Genomic DNA, 17,469 nt, shown 5'->3' on the forward strand with positions numbered 1-17,469 from the left:
TCGCACTCTTTGATTTTATACAATGAAAGGGAAATTATTTAGACATTTAGTATGAATTTAATTATTGATGATTTATGAGATTTAAATGAATGTTGAGTTCTCTTTTAATAGATAATTGTATTCTAATGTATTAAGAAACAACTATTTTGTGTCATTTTATTTGTAAATAGTTTGTTAATACTAAATGGATACATATTTGGATTTTCATGATTTTTTTGGTGTTTATACTTCGCCCCCCTCTCAGTCAAACTCGCAGCTCCGTCTCTATTCCACCAACCATGGAGCAGATTGCGAATCTTTTGGATTGCATTTCATGGAGTGGGGTTGGTCCGGGGTTAATGGATGCAGCTACTAAAGTTGCTTTACATTCTACCTAAAAAAAAAGTTGCTTTACAAGTGGGAAAACCAGTGGGTGGAGTAGAGAATTGTAAGTAGTGGACTATGAAATTTATGGATCCTAATGCCAGGATATAGAAATTCTTATTGGTTGTTCCAAGAGTGTCACGCACTAAGAAAATTTATGAATATTGTGAATTTATGAAATGCTTGCGATTTTGTTGAATGTGCAATACGTTTCAGTAGGGAGTTTGGTTTTATTGTTTGACAGGAAAGAAAAGAGAGAGAACAACGTTATGAACTCTTACACTAACTTGGGCGTGGAGTCGTGTATTTGCATTCTTCAAGGATGTGACCTGGTCATCGTCATTATCTGCAAGCACTAGAGTTGAGAAGAGAGGCAAGTGCATGTTGGAAACATACTTTTCCCATTGACTGTGCATAGCCTTTTCTTATGATCTTACACCGTCCATGGAGCAGACTCTGAATCTTTTCGATTGCACTTCATGGAGTGGGTTGGTTCTGGGCTAATGGATGCTGCAACTAAAGATGCTTTACAAGCATGAAAACCAGTGGGTGGATTTAAGATTGGCAAAGAAGCTGGTGAATGGACAGCCTCAAATTTTCATCCGTATCAAGCTTCAGAAACTTACCTTACTTGCAGGTAATACTATCGTTGCTGCTATATCACCAGATTTTGATACTTCTCACTTGCATGAATTGCTTTTTAATAGTGCGGGAGGAATTTTTCTGATAGCACTGATTGTAGTTGCTCTTCCCGTTTGTATCGGTAATCTAGATGAGGTTTTGAAATTAAGATATTAGTATTTTATTCAACTAGAACGGATAGGGTCAGAGCTTCGTGTTCCTTTCCTTTAGTGAACTATGACTGTGGTACATTGTCCAAAGGAGAGATTGCATCTATGGACGGTTTGCAGCAGTAACTCAGAGGCTTTGGCTTATTTAGCAGAATTTAATTTATCTCCTTCTTAGTAACAAGGTAGATGTGAAACTGAACTGCAAAGTATTCTTGGGGCAGTTTCTTCATAATTTTTGCAGTTGACAACCAGATTGATTGTTATTAGATTCGTTTTAAATCCATTTGATTTATGTGCAATAGATGTAATTTCGTAAAGAATGTTGCACACTAAAAAGTAAAAACCATTCCGAGATTTGGAAATGGATACTTCGATATATCTTTGGAGTGTGAAAAAATATTTTAAATTCCTGGTTCATGATCTGTACTGTCACATTTCAGCTTGGAATCAGTCGACTGAATCTGGTTACAAATCAAGAAATTGTCTTTACAGCTAATTTTCCAAACTAAATTGAGAAATCATAATATTCTGGAAAAAGAAAATTTACAAACCAATTAAACAGTACAGAAGTGTTTTTTTCTCCCAACAAACCACAATACATAGCCAGTTACTAAGACTATGAACTACTTAGTTTGCATTCCTTTTATTCAAACAAAAGAACAATTATCAAACTCCTTTGCCAATAACAACCTATCCTCCAGTTCTTATAGCATCAATACATACCTTAAGGGTCTGCCATAAAGATAACTTCCCAATGACAGGTTAAAACTGCCATACAAGCTCTGTCATCATTCAGTTGCATCACAATTAAACTTCAAGAGGCCTTTCAGAGGCTTCATTCACTACTTGGATTTCATCACTAGAAGCATTCCTTTTCAATGATGCAGAAGATTGCTCTTCAAAACTCTCATGAAGCTTTAAATTCTGCAAATTTCCCAAAAGCAATTCACCCATTTGTGCGAACTTGTGTGATTGAGAAATGCCATTAGCTGATCTCATAGAGAATTCTCCTTTATTACTTAAGATGCATACCAGTTTATTAGGCTTGCTTCTTAGTAGCAATGGGGATTTTATAATGTCATTAAATGGCTCTCCATCAAATTAGCTTTTTTAACTTTTCTAAATTCCATCCATGGCCATTTGTTTGAAAATAAAGTGAGTAAATTTTGTTTGTTGTCATGCCTAAATCATTTGGATATGCAATAATGTGTATCTATAACATATGATTGGATGAAATCAAGTGAGTAAATAATTAGTGATGGAACGAACCTCTCAATCCGTCTGAGTTGTTTGGTGACATCAACCATAGTTGGCCTTCTTTGTGGATCTTCCTCTGTACATGTCAAGGCAAGGTCCACCACAGCTTGTAATTGATGCTGTAAACTAGCACCTCCATCCCCATCTTTAGCCAAGATTGCAGGGTCCACAATCTCGTTTATGCAACTACCTTGAGCACGGTTATGTATGTATGCTACTAAACTAGAGTCTTTATCAATTGTAAATCGGGTTATATTAAGAGAATCCTCTCCAGTTAAAAGTTCTAGAAGAATCTGACCAAAATCATATACATCAGCTTTCTCAGTTACCTTGCTTGTTGCTTTAAACTCAGGGGCGCAGAAACCAAACTGTTGAAAGCCGTCAAAACCTTCCACGTCAGCTTCACCTTCGGGAATTGATACAGAAAAATAAAAGCTGGACAATTTGGGAACATCATTTTCATTTAATAAGATACTATAAATTCGTATACCCATGTGGATGACAGGTCTTGGGAAGGCAGTATGGAGATAAGAAAGAGCATGAGCAATCTGCCTTGCAATCTTTAACCTTCTCTCCCACACCATCGGCTGATGATGTAGTTCAATAACAAGGGAGACATAAATTCGATCAGAGAGGAAACCATTGGCCGCAAATTCAAACACTAAAAAGGGAGATGGAGTGTGGAGACAGCAGCCTATGGGCTTTAATACATTGCTGTGACCGCTCAATTGTGCAGAAATCACTAAATCATTGATGGCTATATAGGCCAAATTATCTAAACGCTTAATGAGAACAATTTGTCCTTCAAAAGAACCCGTGTACCAATAAATTCCCAGATGTTCAGCAGGATAATTGTTGGTTGCTTGCCGGTGTTGTTGAGGGGAGAAGGTACGGATGGGAATAGGCTTGGCATTGCAAACAAAAGAACGCTTAATGAGAACAATTCGTCCTTCAAGAGAACCCTTGTACCGAATAGAGAACCCTTTTACCAGCTTTTCAGAAGAAAAGTTGTTGGTTGCTTGGAAGAGTTGCTGAGCGGAGAAGGTACGGATGGGAATAGGCTTGGCATTGCAAGAGGCAATCAGCTTCTCAATTAACTTGCTTCCATTCTCATAAAAGAAAAACGCTCTCTCTCTTTCCTCTCTTCTTTTAATAAAGAAATGATATGGCATGAACCGACTCCAGCACATAATAGCTTGAAGGTGGAACGTCCTTCCTTGCTCTCTTTTGTTTGTGCTCTACTACTCTGCTAGCGAGGGATGGAGGCTCAGCTGAATGACATGAAAATGAGGGCATTTTTATTGTAAATTCATTTCAGGAGGTTTCATCGAAACTAAGTGCAAGTGCAGCTGAATTCCTCTATTTGCTTTTTTTTTTTTTTTTTTGGAATTTCAAAAGGAAAGTGCAGCTTTTGCTTTTCACATTAGCCGTTCAATGCCAAACATACCGATTGTTGACTTGAGAGAGTGCCACCGGTTTCTATGAGATTTCAGATTTGCCTCTGTTTTTTTTTTTTGGGTTGAAAATACCTTTTTTTGCCTCTATTTTGGTCATGTTTTTAATTTGGTTCACAGTTTTTTTAATAATTTTGTTATGGTTCTTATATTTTTAAATTTACCAATATTTTGATCCTGATAGCATCTCACTTAAAAAAAAAAAAAAGTAATTTTAAACTAGTAGTAATTCATTTATTACTTAGGCATTTTTTTGTAAGTGAGATAATAATAAAGACCAAAATGACAACAAGTTTAAAAAATATATAGACCAAAATGAAGTTATAAAAACTTAAAGACTAATTTTTTATTTTTTATTTTTTGGGAGATTTTCAACCTATGGCTTCCGCTCCTAATGATAGCTCTTTATCATCAGACTAAGACATCAATCAATTTTTGGTGTAGGTGGGGATCGAATCCCAGATCTCTTATACAACCATCATAGACTTTACTAGTTGAGCTAATTGGAACCTACAAGTTTTAAAGACTAAATTTTAAATACTATCAAAATATCGAAATCAAAAAGGTATTGTCCTCAAAAATTTTGTTTTTGTTTTTGTTTTTTTGTCTCAAATCCCATTTATATATATATAAACATTTGTTGAATTAATACATTGCAAAACTCTTTATTGAATTATACGCTCTCTTTTTTATTTTTAGGGTTCGACTTTTAATTTGTCCACTGGCCACTAGACCCGTTAGGATGCGGACATGTGTTACTTTGTTACTTGAAGATAAGGTCAAACTTTGTTACTTGAAGCTGCTTATAGTTATAGGATCAGTGGGCCAAAAGATCAAGGGAATGATAGCAGAATAAATCATGAGCTTAAATTATTATTTAATAATCATAAAAATTAGGCAAAACTACAATATTGGTCATTCAAGTTTACCTTGTGTGCGCAATTGGTCCCTCAAATTTTAAGGAAGCACAATTAGTCTCTCAAGTTTTAAAAGTAAGTTGTATTAGTCTTTTTACTAACTGTCGTTAATGGTATTACTTACGTGACTAACGGAATAATGACTTGACATTTTTTTTTAATGATGTGCCATTTTTTTATTGAAAAATTACAAAATAAGTTTACGCGTGAGAAATTCACAAACCAATAACATGCCCTAGCCGCCGCAGGTGACAAGACTGAATTATTGTTTGATGTTTCTAGACTGTTGCTACAGTGGTTGGTCCTTCAAAATTACTCTTTTGCTTCTACATGGCACCCTGATGGACACAGCTTTGCCACTGGGAATCAGGATAAGACTTGTCAAGTATGGGACATAAGAAAGCTATCATCATCAATTGCAATTCGGAAGGGTAACTTGGGTCCCACCGAATCAATTCACTTCTCATCAGATGGTCAGTTCATGGTGGTTGCTAAACCTGAAGATTTTGTTCATGTGTATAGCAAAAAGTCAAATTACCAAAAGTGCCTAGAGATTGATTTCTTCGAAGAGATCTTTGGGGTATCCTTGAGACCAGATGATGAATCCATGTATGTAGGAATCTGGCATCGAACTTATGAAAGCTTGCTATAGTATAACAATTTTATTTATTTATTTTTTTGAATATTTTTATGAATTTTCGTGTGTGAGTTTGTGAATTTAGGAAAAATATGTTCAGAGGGTTTTTCTTCTTCTTCTTCTTCTTCTTCTTCTTCTTCTCTTTTTGGGTTATTTATCATGTCGTGTATATGGTTTCCCTGAGATTTTGATTTTCATCAACAGTCTTAAAGAGTAGTCATTTGTCAATGTATTCTTTTGTAACCTTATCTTACATTTCCTGAGATGGACGTCACAGGCAGAAGGATTGAGCTTTCCTCATACATTCTGTATTGACTTTTTTTTTTGTTTTTTGTTTTTGTTTTGTTGTTGTCAACTCAGAGGGTAATAAGAGGTTGGTTCTGGTTTTGGATTTGTATATCTTATTGATTGTATTCCTTAATTTTATCATTTGATTGTAAAATAAATAGCAGAGACATGTTGTGAATCAGTCGCAATATTGGTTTTAATTTGGTATTGGTATGTGAATTTCTCATGTGTAAATTTATGTTGTAATTTTTCAATAAAAAATGCCACATCATTAAAAAAAAAAAGCCAAGTCATTGTTCCGTTAGCCACGTAAGTAATACCACTAACGACAGTTAGTAAAATGACTAATACAACTTAATTTTAAAACTTGAGGGACTAATTGTGCTCCCTTGAAATTTGAGGGATCAATTGCACACACAGGGTAAATTTGAGAAACCAATATTGTAGTTTCACCTAAAAACTACATTCATCTGGAACATTATAAAGATAAGTGTGAAAGAAAGAAAGGAAAAGAGAGAGAGAGTGTGTGTGAAAGAAAGAGAGAGAGATGATTTAATGTGCTATCAATTCAGTGGGTCCTATGCTTTTCAAAATATTTACAACAATGTCATTCATTATTATTACTCAAAAATTGAAATGAAAAACGTAACTTAAACATTCCTAAATAGAATCTCTTACTAAACGCCTTTTTTTTCCCTGGACCCATAGTTTTCAATGTTTAAACATTGAAAACTATTATTTGAAATCCCTTACCAAATAGGGCTATATTAACTTTAACTCAACTCTCTCTGTATACTCGCACATGTAATAATCCAAGATCATCATGAGCTTTTGGTAAAAGTTTTTTTTTTTTTTTGGAGAATTTGATAGTTAGAATTGAGAGAACCTGAACTCTAGAAGTTTCCAATTGAAACCACACAAAATAAAATAATAATAAAAAAGTGCCAACTGCCAATCAATTAAGCTTTAAGTAAAAGATTTAATTCAAAGCATAGTTGCTGTGCACCTCATTCAAGGTTTTCAAGCCATAATCTTGGGGTTTTAAAGAACAAGCAAGATTCCGGTTGAGGTTATTATCATCATTTTTATTTTTTCAAGATCCAACAGTGACCCAAACTAAAAAGTCTAGAAAAATTCCTGCAAGGCCGGTTCACGTTACTTTCTCTCTCCTGCTGAGGGAGAGAGAAAGTTTTTTCTCTCTCCCTCAGTAGGAGTTTTGTTTTCTCTTGCCTTGGTGCAAGCCCTCTCTCCCTCTCCTTATTTGGGTATTTTCTAAGTCTCTGTAGCCTTCAAGGTCCCCTCAGCAACATGGTTCAAGCTACCACTGGAGGACTTCTGCATTTTCATCTCACCATGTTTGAGGATGATGAAAGCCCCACTTCAGCCATGAGATCGGACATCCTAGAGGAGAGCGTGCGAGCTTTCAAGTCCACTCCAAGATTTGCCTGGAAGATGGGTTTGGATCTAAGGTATGTAGATAGAGGAATAAAGATCTTCCAATTTTATTTCAGATCTAGTCTTCAAATGGAGTGTCTTCCTTCCTTTTACTTTATTTGTGGTGTTTTGGGTTTTGGTGGGTTTCTTCAGTCTGAGTCTCAAGATTTGTCCGATTGGAGGAAGGGGGTTTTTGAGAAATATTTTGCTGCTTCCTGAGGCGGGTCGAAGGAAGAAAGAAGAGAGGAAGATATCGGTTTTCAGATTCCGGTGGCTGTTAGTTCGGTGAGCCTGGGTACGGAGAAAGGTAGCAATTCAACTGTGCTGGCAGTAGTTTGCTCTCCTTGAGTCCAGCACCCTCCTCTGTTGAGCACTCACATGTTTCTCAATGGTCCTCTGAGGCCAAAAATCTGTTTTGGGCTTTCAAATGTTTTCTTCTTCGGCCCAAGGACTTCCCAGCCCGAAAACCACAAGTAATATCTCTCCTTTTAATGAGCCCACCACTAGAGCCCAAGAAAAGAGACCCCAAAAATGTTAATATGCAAACTTAGAAATATTGCTGAGCTCTCGGGTTCATTGAGGAGAGTGGTGTGTAATTGTTGGTGATTTTCTCCCAATGTTTGTATGCTTTCTCTGTTGTAACTCTTTTCAAGTTGAATGAATATTTCATGCTTCTTATCAAAAAAAAAAAAAAAGTGACCCAAACTCTAAGTGGAAGGAGCACGAAATCAAGCAGAAAAAGAGAAAGGGTCAAACGCCAACCACAGCTAGTACAACCCAAACATCAGAAATAATCTTTCGCAGCAGAAGCAAATCTCAAAGGCCTAGTTGAAAATTTATTGTCAAAATACATGTCTCCAAAAAATAAAAAAGCACCCATGTTGTTACTGATGCCTTGTTACCTTGACGTGGATTAACAAGACTTTGATAGCATATATTTAATAAGTAATTAATTCACATATCCTTGACTTATAGTAGCCTAAGTTTTTTAAGAAATGATGCATCATTGTACCGTACGAGAAAGTATACCATGTTTCAGTAATACTAACTCAACATCTATTTTGATATTTTCTACCCAATAAAAGAGTGACACATGTTTCAAAAAATCACATTAGACTACTCTAATAAATTAATCATAATCTTCTATACTATCGAGAAGATAAATTAATCATTTATTGGAGTAGTCTAATGTGGTTTTTTAAAATAGGTGTCACTCATTTATTGGGTATGAAATATCAAAACAGATGCTGAATTGGTATTACTAAAACATGGTATACTTTCTCGTACAGTACCCATATTGGCAGAAGTGGGTTGAACTCATTAAGAATGTTATATAACCACATGGTTTATTACATTGGAAAATTACCATAACCGTTTTTTTTTTTTTTTTTTTTTTCTCTTTTGAGAATCAATACAAAAACCGTTGAAAATTCGTTTTATATCATAATTAAATTGAGTTCATTCTATCATCCTGGCATTAGTTAATTTAGCTAATAACAACAAATCTAGCTAACAGTTGATTAGATGAAGTGATGAACGCAAGTAAGTAAATAATGAGTCGTGGAACGAACCTCTCAATCTGCCTTAGTTGTTTGGTGACATCTACCGTAGTTGGCCTTTTCTGGTGATCTTCCTTTGTACATGTTAAGGCAAGGTCCAACACAGCTTGTAACTGCCAAAGTAAACTAGCACTTCCTTCTCCATCTTCTGCCAAGATTGCAGGATCCACAAACTACCTCGAGCATGGTTATGCATGTATGCGAGTAAGGTAGAATCGTCACCAATTGTCAATCGGGCTGTTTTATAAGAACACTCTCCAGTTAAAAAGTTCTAGAAGAAGCTCACCAAATTTATATACATCAATTTCTCTGTTGCCCTGCCTGATGCTTCAAGCTCGGGGCTGGGGAACCTAGAATTCCGAAGGCCCTCATAAGCTTCCACGTCAGTCTCACCCTCAGGGATTGATACGGAAACTAAAATGTTGGACAGTTTGGGAACATCATGTTCATCTAATAAGATATTTGTCATATGTATAGCCATGTGGATGACAGGTCTTTGGAAGGCAGTATGGAGATAGGAAATAGCATGAGCAATCTGCCTTGCAATCTGTAACCTTCTCTCCCACACCATTGGCTGACGTCGGCGGGAGACAAATTTGATCTGCGAGGATACCATTTACAGCAAATTCATACGCTATAATGGGAGGTGTAGTCTCGAGACAACACCCTATGGGCCTTAACATATTACCATGAGCACTCATCTTTGCGGAAATCACTAAATCATTGATGGCTAAATCGACTTTGTCAGCTAATCGCATAACAAGAACAACTCGTCCTTCGAGAGAAGCTACGGATGGGAATAGGCTTTCCATTGCAAGAGGCAATCAGCTTCTCCAATAGCTTGCTTCCATTCTCAGCAAACGCTTTTTCTCTTTCCTCATCTTTCTTACTGATTCTAAAGAAACTATCTCTCAACCAACTCCTCCTCATAGCTTGAATAATATGAAACAGGGTTGCTCTCTCGCTAGCCTACCCTTTTGTGCCTGCTCTGCTCTGCTCACTGGCTTTACTCAATAGCGGAATGATCAACACAACTTGTGAGTGGCAGCGATTCACAGATAGAGGGTGGTGGAGATGGAGGTGGGCCAAGGAGAGAAGGTGTTGACGGAGGCCAAGATCAGCGGTTCACAGACGTGGTGGATCAGTGCTGCTATGACTGACCAAGAGTCGTGTTTGGATGGGTTGGGAAGAGAAGAGAGTGGGTCAATAGACGTGGTTACGGATTGGATCGACTAATAATTTTTTCTCATGCTTTGCCTCTTGCTAAATGTGAAATGCATTGATTTGGATTCGTTAATGTTAAGAAAGAATAAAAACATAAAAGTTTCATTCAACTAAGCCTAACAATTACAATGCAAAAGATTCAAACTTGCAAATTTTTCTTTTTCTTTTATTTGATCTCTCATCAACCAAGTAGAAAATAATATATTCAAAACAAAAATAAATAAATAAATAATTACCCAAATAAGCAAAAGACTAAGCTATTGTCATTGCACTATCCACTAAACTTGGACTGGAAAAGACATAATTCTTTAACAAATTCCAAAAATAAGTCCGAAATCACCGGGGGGGGGGGGGGGGAGTGAACAATCAACTATGCAATTAAGATTTACAATAGAAGAAAAGTGTGATCATTTCATTGACATTCTGTTAGATAATGAGTCTGTAGCAGCAACAACAACAATAAGAGGAAAAAAGAAGTAAAAAAAAAAAAAAACCCCAACAAATAGTCCAGAAAATAACCAATAGACAATTACAAGAGTTTTTTTTTTTTTTTTTTTTTTGATAAGGATAATTACAAGAGTTAGTGCAAAGAAATTGCTAAATTAAGGACTTCCTAGTTCCTAGTTACTCGCAAAAGGCAAAACCATTGATCCACGTGCTCTAAAATATCAAAGAAGAACTATGACACTGAATTAGGCACAGATACACAATGATCCATAAACAGTGATATATATATAAACTAAAAAAAAATATTAATTTAATTAAAATTAAATTACAAAATTTAAGTAAAGCTTTTCTATTAAAAAAATCATATATAAGTCCAAAATTAATTCAATGGAAGATGGTAGATAATAATGTAACTAATATAAAAGGAGATGTATAATAAAAAATAAGAATTGGCAATCATAGGAATCTTATAATGTTATCTGTATTCTTTTTATTTTTTTTATTTTTGTTTTATTTATAAATTTTTTTATGCTACCTTAATTGTTTCAAGTGGAACATTGCTTTGGCAAGGATGGAATAATGCTAAATATGAATGAAACCTCTCTAAAATAATAAAAGGCTAGTGATATGAATGCCTTGGTGTATGGTAAAGAAAGTGATGGCAGTTATTTTGAAAATTAATGTTTAGTATAGAATGTTGTGTTTGTTGATCATTGGTGTTGGTTTTATTTTGTATGCATTCCAATTTGTGACTCTATGCAGGCTTTGGAATCTGGGAAGCTAGCTCAAGGTGGAGTTGTTACTGAGGGGAGTGCAGGAAGCCCTGCTATCAGCCTTGCTAGAGTTGCTCCTGCCTATGGATGCTAATGCCATGTGGTTATCCCTGATGATGCTGCTATCGAGAAGGTATATATGGAACGTATTCTTAATGAGCAGTGTTCTGTATTTCTGCTACGACCTTCAAGGTTTATATTATTGACTTGTTAGGGAATTTATGCATCACGAACCATTTGATAGCAGCAGGACATATTTGGGTATACTTTATTCTTGAAATAAATAAAGTTCCTTAAACAATGATGATTTTGTCCTGCTTCCAGTTCTTTTCCTAGCCTCATGAACTAGAATATCTACACTGACCTCACTATGTGCAATTTAGTGGTTAGATAAGGCTTGAAGCAAGCTAAAGAAAAATTTGTCTTCTTATTTCTAGGCAGATTATTATGGCCATTTTTTTCACATAATTTTTTCATAGGTAGCAATCCAGTGGTTGTAGGTCAGTAGGTGTCTGAATTGTGAATAATTTTTAGATTTCATAAAAAATGTTAGCATGGTGAGGGAAGCTGTAAGATCTGAATGGATGCATGGCCAACTACTCTAATATGATATAGCTTCTCCCCCCCCCCCCCCCCCATCCCTCTCCTTCTCTCTTATCTTTCTTTTGTCCCTCTTTTATGTACTACAACATACTTAACTTTTCTAATCTTTGCAAATTTGTCTCAGTCTCAAATAATTGAATCCCTTGGAGCTACTGTTGAAAGGGTAAGACCCGTCTCAATTACACACAGGGACCACTTTGTCAATATTGCACGCAGAAGGGCACTAGTAGCAAATGAGGCAGCATCAAAGCATAGAAAAGCTGACCAAATGAATGGTGAATCCCTGGAGCAAACCATTGATTACACAACTGGTGGAGAGAAACAAAGTTCGGCTCTACCACATAATTGCAACGGTTGCTCCTTTGCTGATCAGTTTGAAAATCTGGCAAACTTCCGAGCACACTATGAGGGTAATGGGCCTGAGATTTGGGATCAGACCGGAGGTAGTTTAGATTTGTAGCGGCTGCAGGCACAGGAGGGATAGTGGCTAGTGTTTCCAGGTTTCTCCAGGTTAATTTCTTTTTCCACCATTTGTTTAAGCATTCATAATAAAGTAGTCAATGAGTCCCTTAGCGTGTGTTCAACAGTAAAAAAATCCAAACATTAAGTGCTTCTTGATAGATCCTCCTGGTTCTGGTTTATTCAATAAGGTTACAAGGGGGGTGATGTACACTAGAGAGGAGGCTGAAGGACAAAGACTTAAGAATCCGTTTGACACAATAACAGAAGGAATTGGAATCAACAGGTTAACACAGAATTTCACGATGGCAAAACTTGATGGGGCTTTCAGAGGCACATATTTGGAAGCTGTTGAAATGTCTAGGTAAGTGCATGCTTTTTTTTTTTTTTTTTTGAAGTAAAATATTTTGCTGAGAGGTTGAGAAATGGAACAAATGGGAAAAAGTTGTGCCAATTTGATGAGTTTGTTGTGTTGCTGATTATACAGTACTATGGATGCATTTCCCTTTTTGATTTACCATTAATATTTGTCAGATTATGAAACATAAAAAAATATCCATCCTTTCACCCATTTTCCTTTATTATAACACAATTAATTTATGTGTTTTCATGCTATGCTGCTTGAACTTTATCAGGTTTCTTTTGAAGAATGATGGGCTCTTTCTTGGAAGTTCGTCAGCCATGAATTGTGTTGGAGCAGTTAAGAGTGGCACAATCCATTGGCCCTGGTCACACTATTGTGACTATTCTTTGTGACAGTGGGATGAGGCATTTGAGTAAGTTTTGCAATGCTGAATATCTGTCTCAGCATGGATTGACACCCAAGGCTATTGGATTAGAGTTTCTGGGGATCAGATGAGATTGTGTGACCTAGACTTTTGACATTGATGTTTCTTGTCCACTTCCATCCAAAGTTTGAGCAGGATTAGGCAGTAGGCACATCTCTGTTAGGATAGTGTCAGTTGTTTGTTTTATTATCTTACAGCAACACTAAAGCGAGAGGCACATCTCTGTTTGTTCTATGGACAATTTTTGGTTCATTCTTTTTGGGACATCAATATGTATTTTCTTTCAGAGCTGTATACAGGGATGATTGATATCATTTTGTCAAGAGAAATGGAATGAGTAATGCAGATATACCAGTTATTATGATCAATTGTGGGGCAATAGTGTATATGTTTTTTCCTACCCAAATTCATATTAACTATTAAAACTAGTGTCAGGTGGAAATAAATCTGCCGGACTAGGTTCTAGCTTACCAGAAGGATGTATACATTGTATAATGTATACTACTTATCTTGCTTGGCTTTGCCTTTTAAAGTCTAATTTTTGAGCTACTGAAGCCTTTTAAAATCAACTAAGTTCTTGAGTCATAACCTTTGTGCCGTTGTAAATCAGGAAATCAACTAAGTGGTTATACCTGTTGACATGCCTAAAACATTTAGACACGCAGTAATGTGAATCTTCTGCATGATTAACCGGTTCCACTCTCCTCTTATTCATAAAATGTTATATTGAAAGGACAAAAGGACACAATACTTTGCTTGTTTAAATGAACATACCAGTCCAGATTTCCATTGTTACCAATCAATTAGCGAAAGCTAGTTGAAGTCTTCAACATTGAGAATATTAATGTTACCACACGTTATACTTCATTGATAAAATTCCATTTTACTTGCATCGAAATTGAAATTTACAAGCCAATTAAACAGTATAGAAGATCTGCAATCACTCAATAAGCTAGTTGAAGTCTTCAACATTGAGAATATTATTGTTACCACACGTTATAATTTATCAATAAAATTCCATTTACTTGCATCGTAATTGAAATTTACAAGCCAACTAAACAGTATAGAAGCCCTGTAATCACTCAATTGCATCACAATTAAGCTTCAGGAGGCCTTCCAGAGGCCACTTTTACTACACAACTTGCCCTTCATCAATGATCATTAGAAGCCTTCCCTTTCAATGATGCAGAATCATGCACTTCAAATTTCTGCGAAATTTTGGAAAGGAATTGCTTGGAAATTTAATTTTTTATTCTCAAATATAACTTGATTTCTCAACCTCCAAATGTGATCCATAATTTTTGCTGCTATAAGAACAAACTGCTCCTTGGTGACCTGCTCTTGTAACACATGAGCTGGAGGACTGACTATACTCTTAATGAGATCAAAGCTGTTATTAGCATTCAAAGATTCAATAAAGAATCCCCAGTTTGAGCTAAACCAAGCTGCTTTTGCTACAGAACAGTTTTTGAACAAGTGCAGGCATGTTTCTTCTTCAGTTTCACACAAAGGACAGCAAGTAGTTTCCCTCTTACCTTCTAGCTTCATTCGAGCTTCTGTTGGTAAGATGTCATTTGCAATCTTCCATAATAATATTTCAAAACGCTCATGAAGCTTTAAATTCTGCAAACTTCCCAAAAGCGCCTCACCTTCCTGTGTGACTCTGTGTGATTGAGAAAAACCATTAGCTGATCTAATAGAAAATTTTCCTTTATCATGCATAATGGTTTATTAGGCATGCTTCTCAGTAGCAAAGGGAATTTGATAATAGCATTAAATGGTTCTTCATCAAGTAAGCTTTTTAACATGTCTAAATTCCATCCATGGCCATCTATTTTAAAATCAAGTAAATTCTGCTTGTTGTCATGGCTAAAAGATTTTAATATGCAATAATGCGAAACTATTTAGCTATGTATTAAAGCTATTGGCAAAATTGGGTTGCACTCATTAAGAACAATATATGATTCTTTTGTATGAGCAAATTACCATAACAGTTGAAATTCGTTTTATATCATAATTAATTAAATTGAGTTCAATCTATCATCCTAGCATTTGACATTAGTTAATTTAAGCTAATAGATGTTTGGATGAATGCAAGTAATTAGTGATGGAACGAACCTCTCAATCCGTCTGAGTTGTTTGGTGACATCAACCATAGTTGGCCTTCTTTGTGGATCTTCCTCTGTACATGTCAAGGCAAGGTCCACCACAGCTTGTAACTGCCGTAGTAAACTAACACCTCCTTCCCCATCTTCAGCCAAGATTGCAGGATCCACAATCTCGTTTATGCAACTACCTTGGGCACGGTTACGTATGTATGCTACTAAAGTAGAATCTTTATCAATTGTCAATCGGGATATTTGAAAAGAATCCTCTCCAGATAAAAGTTCTAGAAGAATCCGACCAAAAGCATATACATCAGCTTTCTCAGTTACCTTGCCTGTTGCTTTAAACTCGGGGGCGCTGGAAGCTATATATCGAAAGCCACTAAAACCTTCCACGTCAGCTTCACCTTCGGGAATTGATACAGAAAATAAAAAGCCGGACAATTTGGGAACATCATGTTCATCTAATAAGATATGGCCCATATCTATAGCCATGTGGATGACAGGTCTTGGGAAGGCAGTATGGAGATAAGAAAGAGCATGAGCAATCTGCCTTGCAATCTTTAACCTTCTCTCCCACACCATCGGCTGACGTCGGTGGGAGACATAAATTCGATCTGCAAGGATACCATTGGCGGCATATTCAAACACTGCAATGGGAGATGGAGTGTGGAGACAACAGCCTATGGGCTTTAAAACATTGCTGTGACCACTCATTTTTGCAGAAATCACTAAATCATTGATGGCTAAATCGGAAAATTGATCTAAACGCTTAATGAGAAAAATTCGTCCTTCAAGAGAACCCTTGTACCAATAAATTCCCAGATGTTGAGCAGGATAATTGTTGGTTGCTTGGCGGGGTTGTTGAGGGGAGAAAGTACGGATGGGAATAGGCTTGGCATTGCGAACAAAAGAACCCTTAATGAGAACAATTCGTCCTTCAAGAGAACCCTTGTACCGAAAAGAGAACCCCGTTACCAGCTGTTCAGAAGAAAAGTTGTTGGTTGCTTGGCGGAGCTGTTGAGGGGAGAAGGTACGGATGGGAATAGGCTTGGCATTGCAAGAGGCAATCAGCTTCTCAAGTAACAGCCTTCCATTCTCATAAAACGCTCTCTCTCTTTGCTTTCTTTTATTAAAGAAATGATCGGTGAACCAACTCCAGCGCATAATAGCTTGAATGTGGAACGTCCTTCCTTGCTCTCTTTTGTTTCTGCTCTACTACTCTGCTAGCGAGGGATGGAGGCTCAGCTGAATGACATGACAATGAGGGCATTTTTATTGTAAATTCATTTCAGGAGGTTTCATCTTTGCGCTTGGGGCAATGACCCAGTCTGTGAGGTTCTAACCGAGACGCATCTATTGCTGGTTGAAAAAAAAGTATATGTAAACAGGTATGGATTACGCGTCTATTGCGCTTGAGGCCGAATTCCTCTGTTTTTTTTTTTTTTGGAATTTGATAGTTAAAGGCTAGAGGATTACGTGCCAATCAATTAAGCTTTTACTCAAGATGTTTCACGTTCCACTCTTGTAGACCACAAACGGTCCACCAAATTAGTTACATGTCAATTCATCAGGTATGGCCTGTGAGAAGGCTGCATATTACTCCCATCTAAATGAACAATACTTACGCCGAAGAAAGAAACTTAATATTTACCATTCTTCAATTGGTAAACAGGATAAATGAGATTTTAACAATTAAGAAATATCAAACTCAACTTCAAACTAGAGCAATTCAAGGATTACAAAGACTCCAAATTTATCAAGTGCCACATGAAATGATCTGTCAACCAACTCCTCCGCATAGCTTCAATGTGGAACCTTGCTCCCTTTTGTGCTCTACTACTCTGCTTGCAATGAGAGCATTTTGTTGTGGGTGACAATTAAATGCTTACAATTCAAAGTGAAGGAAGTAAAATTCCGGAGGTTTTATCAAAAGTAAGTGGAGCTTTCCTCATTAGCTTTTTTTGGAATTTCAAGAGGAAGTGTAGCTTTTCACATTAGCCGTTCAATGCCCATACCGAGTGTTGACTTGGGAGGACTCCTCACAATTTAAAACTTCAAAACATTGTTCTCAATTTCCATAACTCTTACTCAATTTTTTGAGTTATGACTAATAAGTTGTGGAAATTGAGAAGAAAAACTGAACCAAACAAATTTTCTTGAGGTGAGGTCTATGTATTTTGAAAAGTGAGTGATAAAATTTTTTTGCCTAAACCAAACAACCTCCTTTAATTTCCCAACCAAAAAACAAAAAAGACAACGAATATGGAAATATGTACTAACATATATAAGATGAAATATTGTCTCATGTAAAATTTTCCATAAATGTTTTGATAACTATCCAAGTAAAAAAAAAAAAAAAAAATGACA

The 17,469-nt window shown here is 36.3% G+C and overlaps 1 protein-coding gene and 2 pseudogenes across 3 annotated transcripts; 2 read left to right on the top strand and 1 right to left on the bottom strand.

Annotated features, from left to right (window-relative positions):
* Nucleotides 1-13,065, top strand: part of LOC115957579 — a 54,054-nt pseudogene extending 40,989 nt beyond the window's left edge.
* LOC115957578 (non-functional pseudokinase ZED1-like) lies at nucleotides 1,751-16,416 on the bottom strand. 3 transcript variants are annotated; one of them, XM_031075862.1, is made up of 3 exons: nucleotides 15,886-16,411; nucleotides 2,423-3,208; nucleotides 1,751-2,117 (listed from the first exon to the last, which is right to left on the bottom strand). In XM_031075862.1, exons 1-3 carry the CDS (start codon nucleotides 16,264-16,266, stop codon nucleotides 1,962-1,964), a joined length of 1,323 nt encoding a protein of 440 aa, XP_030931722.1. In that variant the 5' UTR covers nucleotides 16,267-16,411; the 3' UTR covers nucleotides 1,751-1,961. The 3 variants fall into 3 exon arrangements, with proteins under 3 accessions (XP_030931722.1, XP_030931723.1, XP_030931721.1); XM_031075863.1 differs by having other exon boundaries at nucleotides 2,423-2,992; nucleotides 15,682-16,411; XM_031075861.1 differs by lacking the exons at nucleotides 1,751-2,117; nucleotides 2,423-3,208 and adding an exon at nucleotides 13,879-14,657 and having other exon boundaries at nucleotides 15,113-16,416.
* Nucleotides 16,403-16,564, top strand: LOC115958636 (annotated as a pseudogene).
* Nucleotides 16,565-17,469: the final 905 nt, after the last annotated feature.

This window comes from Quercus lobata, chromosome 8 (assembly GCF_001633185.2).
Source record: "Quercus lobata isolate SW786 chromosome 8, ValleyOak3.0 Primary Assembly, whole genome shotgun sequence".
Taxonomy (NCBI): domain Eukaryota; kingdom Viridiplantae; phylum Streptophyta; class Magnoliopsida; order Fagales; family Fagaceae; genus Quercus; species Quercus lobata.

Bases quoted from the DNA above. Each gene is read 5' to 3' on its own strand.
- LOC115957578 (XM_031075861.1), bottom strand. From the start codon at position 16,266: ATGCGCTGGAGTTGGTTCACCGATCATTTCTTTAATAAAAGAAAGCAA. The intron at 14,658-15,112 runs GTTCGTTCCATC...TCAATCACACAG, and splicing joins CAACTCAGACGGATTGAGAG to AGTCACACAGGAAGGTGAGG.